This window comes from Rhinopithecus bieti, unplaced genomic scaffold, assembly GCF_001698545.2.
Source record: "Rhinopithecus bieti isolate Rb0 unplaced genomic scaffold, ASM169854v2 scaffold_3057, whole genome shotgun sequence".
Taxonomy (NCBI): Eukaryota; Metazoa; Chordata; class Mammalia; order Primates; family Cercopithecidae; genus Rhinopithecus; species Rhinopithecus bieti.
In genome coordinates, this window is record NW_016803927.1 from 358,625 (window position 1) to 366,059 (window position 7,435).

Here is a 7,435-nt window from a genome sequence, read left to right on the forward strand (position 1 = left end):
TAGTCCCAGCTACTTGAGAGACTCAGGCAGGAGGATCGCTCGAACCCAGAAAGTTAAAGCTGCAGTGAACTGTGATTGTGTCTGAGCATACTGCTGCCTGGGTGACAGAGCAACTCTGTCTCAAAAAGAAAAAAATAGATTCTGGGCTGGAACCTTAAAAACCTCCTGATTTAAAGAAGGAGGTCAGGAGAAGAGGATGCTGCTATAGAGACTGGGAAAGAGGAGGCAGATGGCTAGATGAAGGGAGGAAGGGCAGTGACCCCAGGGAGGCTGCAGGAAGATGAGGGCGGTGACAGTGGGCCATACAGTGGGGTAAAGAACTGAAACATGTTTGTATGATTTCATGATGAGATCATTTCAGGCTTCCTGAGAGCACTAGTAAAGGAGCATAAGCCGAATTTGAGTGATTGGAATCCTTTTCTCAGCACTGATATTCTTTGGTGTGTAATGGGTTCTTTCCGTTACATCCTTTGCTTCCTTGCCTTTTGGCTAAAGTCAAGTTAAATATATATCACTTCTGATTATATGCCCTCCTCAACAAAGACATTTCTGTTTGTCTGCACGTCACGGTATGTGATTGACACCACACGACCATATGAATTATGTAGTGCAGGAAAGGACAATATGTGTACTTACACAGGTAATCTTTCTAGCAAGAGTTTATTTAAAAATACCGTGAAGAATCAAGTCTACTAGATTAGATTTAAACAAGGCTCAATATTCAGACTTTCCAGATAGCACCCAGATCTTGTACTGTAACATGATCATCACATAAAACCACAAACCACACTAACCAGGGTAGTTTTAAGTAGTGATGCTAAGTAGTACATGCTAAAAGAATTTGGCATGTACTCTGAAGATTTAATTTGGTGTATTTCTCCTGAAAATCTGAAAGTTTTGAATCTGAAAATTCTGTTGAGCTAGTAGTGCTGAGATTCCTGCATGTGGTTACAACTTCAGCAGAAGGACGTCTTTAGTGTTGACTCTTCCGTTCTTTATCTTGTCTCCTGCTTCGTGAAAGATCAGAAATAATACAGGACACTTGTCTAAAACTCTATTGATGAAATTTTCGGGCATAGCCTGACCTAAATTCAGATAACTGAAAGACCAAAAAGGACTTTTAAGGAAGAAAATAGTTAGACAACCACTAAAGAAATCCAAGAATGATGATGTCTGCTTTATACCTACAGGCTGTTGTCTGCCATTCTCAGAGTTTCAGAAGTTGAATCTCGAGCAATAAGAGCAGATCTCACTCATCTACTAAGTCCTCAGATGGGCAAAGATATTGTTTGGTTTTTAAAACGCTGGGCAAAGACTTATCTCCTGGTGGATGAAAAACTGTATGATCAGGTCAGAATGTAAAACTGTTAAAACTTCATTTGGATTTGTGATGATGGCAGTTATAGAAGCAGGAACATTTTCTTGGTGGGTTTTCATCAAAATGTAACTGTTTAAGAGCAGTTCAACATTTTCTATGTTGAAGAGAATTACATGACTGGAATGCTGTTTTAATGTGTGTTTCAGAGCACATCACTTGATTTAGTTTATTTTAACCACTATTGAAGATAAAGATTATTATTTGGGAATAGATTATGTTTTTTTGTATTTGGTGTAATATTGTGTTAGTTTTTTAATACTATGGGAATAACAGAAATTGACGGGAAAATCACACTGGAAAATGTGAGTGGATTGAGGATGTCTTTTTTTTTGACCTGTGAAAATGAGTACCTGCTTGTAAAGTTGATGTGAAGTAAGCACTACTTCAGATTAGATGCTGATTTCAGTTTGATTTTCTGTTTTTTTTTTTTTTTCTTGAGTTGATCTTTCTTGCTTACCTTAAAAAATGTGTTTCCTTTCTTAAGATAAGTCTGCCATTCAGCACAGCGTTCGGAGCAGATACAGAGGGTTCTCAGTGGATAATTGGCTACCTCTTACAAAAAGTCATCAGTAACCTCTCGGTCTGGAGTAGTGAGCAGGACCTTGCAAATGACACTGTGCAGCTCCTTGTCACTTTGGTGGAAAGAAGAGAAAGGTTAGCTCATTGTTGGAGGCTGACTGTGTGTGTATGTGTGTCGGTGAGAAACTCTTTTTTCCTTCCTAGTGTAGTCCTTTGAACAGGCAAATGGTTACACGGTCCTAATTCTAGCTAGAGCCTACATTTTTGGAATAGTGCATTTTAAAAACTATATCACACTATTATTACAAATGCAAATAGAGCTTTCCCTTCTTATAATTGAGCATTACATTGACTCCTTCAGGATTTGGTATCAAAGCCCTGTGAGTAACACATTAGTAATTTATAGTGTTGCGGACACTTTTATGTGGAATGTGCTCTTTTGAATTTTTAGACATCTTATCTCCATTTTAAATATTAAATACTGATATTTAAAATTTAATGTTGGAAAGTAAAATTTTTAGTGCTTTCTACAGCAATTCTAGAAATGTTTTCGTTGTTCCTACTGTATAGGAATGTCATTGTTATTATTACCATTGTCATTGGCTGGTTTACTGAATTCTTATAATTTACTCTTCTAAGCACGTCATAGGTAGTATCTCGTTTAATCATTACATCAGTCTCTGCCCCGCGAGACGGTTACTATTCCTATTTTGCAGATTATAGAGAAGTGATGATTGATAGAGGTTAAATAAATTTCACATCGGCAAACAACTAGTGGGATTTGAATGTAAGCCTGTGTGACTTCAAGTCTATCCTGTTTACTGTACTTTGCTTTAAAAGTAATTAAATCTAGCTATTTTTTATTTTTGTTTTCTTTGTGTGTATGTGTATATATAATAATACATCTTGTGTTTTGATATTTCTACCTGTAGGGCAAACTTAGTAATTCAGTGTGAGAACTGGTGGAACTTAGCTAAGCAGTTTGCAAGCCGAAGCCCACCTCTCAATTTCTTGTCAAGTCCTGTGCAGAGGACATTGATGAAGGCTCTAGTGTTAGGAGGTTTTGCACATATGGACACGGAAACCAAACAGCAGTATTGGACAGAGGTAACAGTGCCTTCTATTCTGATTGCGCCCTTTTGTGTAACTCTGTAGTTCCTTCATCTATGCATTGCCGTAAAAGAGTCTCTGGGGACATAAACATATCAGTCATAGCTTTTTTTTTTTTATTTTTTTTTTATTTTTGAGACAGGGTCTTACTCTGTTGCCCAGGCTGGCGTGCAGTGGTGCAATCTCAGCTCATTGCAGCCTCTACCTCCTGGGTTCAAGCAATTCTCCTGCCTCAGCCTCCCAAGTGACTGGGACTACAGACTTATGCCACCATACCCAGCTAATTTTTGTATTTTTAGTAGAAACGGGATTTTGCCATGTTGGCCAGGCTGGTCTCAAACTCCTGGCCTCAAGCAATCTGCCCGCCTTGGCCTCCCAGAGTGCTGGGATTACAGGTGTGAGCAGCCACTGTGCCTGGCCCAGTCATAGCTTTTCTGATACTTTTTTCTCCTAATGAATGGGTTGAAGCTTCTTATTTAACAAATATTATCTTATAATTTGTCTGTACCTGCCTGTGTGCGATGACATTGAATATTATCAAGTGTTCTGCATTTTAGGCACATTTTTCCCAACTCAATTGAGAGCATGGACTGGCTTATTAAATCGTCATTAGGGATCAGGGAAACATTCTCCTGTCTCGAATAAGATGCAGATTAACCATGATAGTCATTTCCTAGGGCTGCTGTAACAAAATACCACAATAGAAATTTGTTTTCTCCTGCTTCTGGAGGCTGGAAGTCCAAGCTATAAGGTGTCTGCAGGATTTGTTCTTTCTGAAGTCTATATGGGAAAACCTATAGTCTCTGGTAGCTTGCTGGGAGTCTTTGGCATTCCTTGATTTGTAAATGCATCACCCTGATCCCTGCCTTCATCTTCACATGCTCCCGCTGTGTGTGTCTGCATCCACACTTCCCCTTTCTATATCAGTTATATTGAATTAAGGGTCCACCCTATTCTGGTATGATCTCATCTGAACTAATTACATCTATGGCAACCCTATTTTCTTCTTCTTTTTTTCTTTGAGATGGAGTCTTGCTCTGTCACTCAGGCTGGAGTGCAGTGGTGCGATCTTGGCTCACTGCAACCTCTGCCTCCTGGGTCAAGCAATTCTCCTGTCTCAGCCTCCCGAGTAGGTGGGATTACAGGTGCACACCACCACGCCCGGCTAATTTTTGTATTTTTAGTAGAGATGCGGTTTTGCCATGTTGGCCACGCTGGTCTCCTGACCTCAGGTAATCCACCCACCTCAACCTTCCAAAACGTTGGGATTACAGGCGTGAACCACCACGTCCAGCCAATTCTATTATCAAATAAGTTCATGTCCTGGGGTTTGGATTTCCACATATGAGTTTTTGAGGGACACAGTTTGACCCATAACAACCATGGGCACATTATTATTTTTTTTTTTTTGAGACAGAGTCTCGCTCTGTGGCCCAGGCTGGAGTGCAGTGGCCGGATCTCAGCTCACTGCAAGCTCCGCCTCCTGGGTTCACGCCATTCTCCTGCCTCAGCCTCCCGAGTAGCTGGGACTACAGGCTCCCGCCACCTCGCCCGGCTAGTTTTTTGTATTTTCTAGTAGAGACGGGGTTTCACCGGGTTAGCCAGGATGGTCTCGATCTCCTGACCTCGTGATCCGCCCATCTCGGCCTCCCAAAGTGCTGGGACCACAGGCTTTAATAGGCTTTAAATCAAGGACCAAGAGTTGCCAGTGTGTGTGTAGGTGGCCAGCCTGCAGTGCTTGTGTCTAGAGGGCCCTTAGGGTTTGAGAAGGGGCACAGTATTGGAATTAGGCAGTTGTTTGTGACTTCAAATCCAGGGGAAACCAGACTGACTAAATATTTTTATTTTAAACAATTGTATTATACTGACAGCTTTAAGTCGAATTAAGATACTGTCCTCTTGAATATGAGTACTCTTATATACAGGGCAGGACTGATTATCTGAAGTTATGTTCTGTGCCAAGAGGAATTAGGTAAGGGAAAAAGGAAAAAAAAAAACAGGCGAGAGCTTTGTGTTGGGCTTCACTCTGTAGAGGTTGGCAGGCTGCAGCCCATAGGCCAAATGTGGCTTGCTGTCTGATTTTGTAAATAAAGTTTATCTTTGTTTTTTCCTTTTTGGCTAATTACTTGGAGGGAGATGGAGGGAAATGGCAGAATTCTTTGAGTGGCAGGGAGAAAGTTATGTCCCATGCTTTGGGTGTTCTGTCTACATGAGCCGGAAGTTAGGATGACCCTCAAAATGGGGAATGTAAAGTCTGGTTTAGATATTCTTTATGTGCTTGTCCTGCCTCCAACAATTAGAAATGTTTTGGAAAGTGAATATTTATCCAAGCAGAGGAAATAAAGCATGTGAACTGAGCTTTAAGAAAATTCCTGGTTTATTTTTACAGGTTCTTCAGCCACTTCAGCAGCGATTCTTAAGAGTAATAAACCAAGAAAACTTCCAGCAGATGTGTCAGCAAGAGGAAGTCAAGCAGGAAATCACTGCCACACTGGAGGCCCTGTGTGGCATTGCTGAGGCTACCCAGATTGACAACGTAGCAATCCTGTTTAATTTTTTAATGGACTTCCTTACCAATTGCATTGGGTTGATGGAAGTTTACAAGAATACCCCAGAGACTGTCAATCTCATTATAGAAGTTTTTGTTGAAGTTGCACATAAACAGATATGCTATCTTGGAGAGGTAAGCACTTTCTAATTTTGTCCCTTCAGGATTAAAACTTTTAAAGCTGTAATAAAATAATAGATCTTTACTTCAAATTTGATTAGTATTATCTTAAATAATATTTTTGTTCCTCCAAAAGATTTTCAAAAAGATTTTTAAAAAGAACTTCTAATTCAGAGAAAGTCATGTTAATTGAATATAATTTTTTTTTTTATATCTTGTAAAAAGAAACAGGATATATGTGCAGAATGTTCAGATTTGTTACATAGGTATATGTGTGCCATGGTGGTTTGCTGCACCTGAATATAAATTTTGTCCTAAAATTTTGTTAGAAAAGGGGTAAAATTTTAAAATAATATATTAATATATGCTTTTAGAAATAATTATTGTTTTAATGTAGTTTAAAGCAAGCATTATTGCTACTCTTGGAATTCAGAGTTAATTTATATACTTTTAAATTTCTTTAGTATCAGTGTTTGTTTCTCAAATCGATTCTACCAAGTAGCATAATTTGTGCATTTTTTTTTTTGCAGTCCAAAGCTATGAACTTATATGAAGCCTGCCTTACTTTGTTGCAAGTATATTCCAAGAATAATTTAGGACGGCAAAGAATAGATGTTACAGCGGAAGAAGAGCAATACCAAGACCTGCTTCTCATTATGGAGCTTCTTACTAACCTGCTGTCCAAAGAATTCATAGATTTCAGTGATACAGGTAAAATGTAACGTGATGGTTTTTAAACTTTGTTGTTACCCTCCTTTTTATTAAAGCAAAGGATTGTTTTCTATAAGAGACATCTTATGAGGATGTTCGATTTGTGGAATAAAAGAAAGGAGATCTCTGTGGTTGAAGCGAGGGTGGGGACCCAGCGGCCCTCTTGCTTGGCTTTCCTCTTGTGAGAATATTGGAAATAGTATTTCTCATTCATTCACATCTTACTAAATGCCAAGCACTGTTCTTACCTTTCACAGTGGTGTGGAGTGAGTCCCGTGTTATTCTCACTTTATAGATGAGGAAACAGAGGCATAGAGAGCTTAAGTCACTTGGCCACAGATACTTAACCAGGACTGGGATTCAAATCCCAGCCTATGACTCCAGAGGCCAGTCTCTTCCCATGTCCCCCAAGGTGGCCACCCCAGCAAACCCTAGCAGTTTCCGGAGTGCAGCTTGGAAAGCCCTGTTGGGATGGGAAGCACTGCTCTCTGGAGTTCACAGCCCACACTTTGAAGACCTAGCCTAGTGTCTCACATACAGGATGATGGGGGAGTGGATTCGTCTGCCTGTGCCTTTACTAGCTGGTCAAATGGGTATCATAATAAATACCTTTCAGCGTGTTTGAAGGATCAGCTGTCAAGTGTCTTTGGTGCCTAGCATTGTGTCTCACAATCAATAGGTAAAAGATAGTTGCTGTTACAGGCAAGACCCGGATCAGTAATTTAAGCCTCATATATTTGTGTAGTTTTCAGTGCTGTAGAGTTCACTCCCCTCCTATCCCACTGCCCACCTTGCCTTCAAACAAAATGGATCCTGTTTCATAAGAGAAAAATGAGTCATATCTAGTCTCTCCTGTTATATGTTGTGCAGACATATAGGGTGGTGGATATTTTTGGCTCCTTCCTTGTTGTAAGATTCTAAGTTGGGTGCTATAATACCCACTTTTTTATTCTAATCCTTGAGATTGTTCTGTTTCCTTATTTTTTTCATATTCCTTATTCACCGGCTTATGGTTGTTTTTTTTTTTTTTTTTTTTTTTTTTTTTTTTT

At 39.7% G+C, this 7,435-nt stretch overlaps 1 protein-coding gene across 4 annotated transcripts in view; it reads left to right on the top strand.

The window, feature by feature from the left end:
• The window catches only part of XPO4 (exportin 4), a 77,027-nt gene that overhangs the window by 55,430 nt on the left and 14,162 nt on the right, over nt 1-7,435 (top strand). For all 4 annotated transcript variants that reach the window (XR_001882753.1, XM_017859174.1, XM_017859164.1 and 1 more), the window contains 5 exons: nt 1,191-1,350; nt 1,863-2,032; nt 2,830-3,004; nt 5,397-5,690; nt 6,206-6,386. Coding sequence is in view for 3 of the 4 variants with exons in the window: in XM_017859174.1 (XP_017714663.1) it covers nt 1,191-1,350; nt 1,863-2,032; nt 2,830-3,004; nt 5,397-5,690; nt 6,206-6,386 (980 nt within the window). In the remaining variant the exon portion in view is untranslated. The remainder of the gene's footprint in view (nt 1-1,190; nt 1,351-1,862; nt 2,033-2,829; nt 3,005-5,396; nt 5,691-6,205; nt 6,387-7,435) is intronic.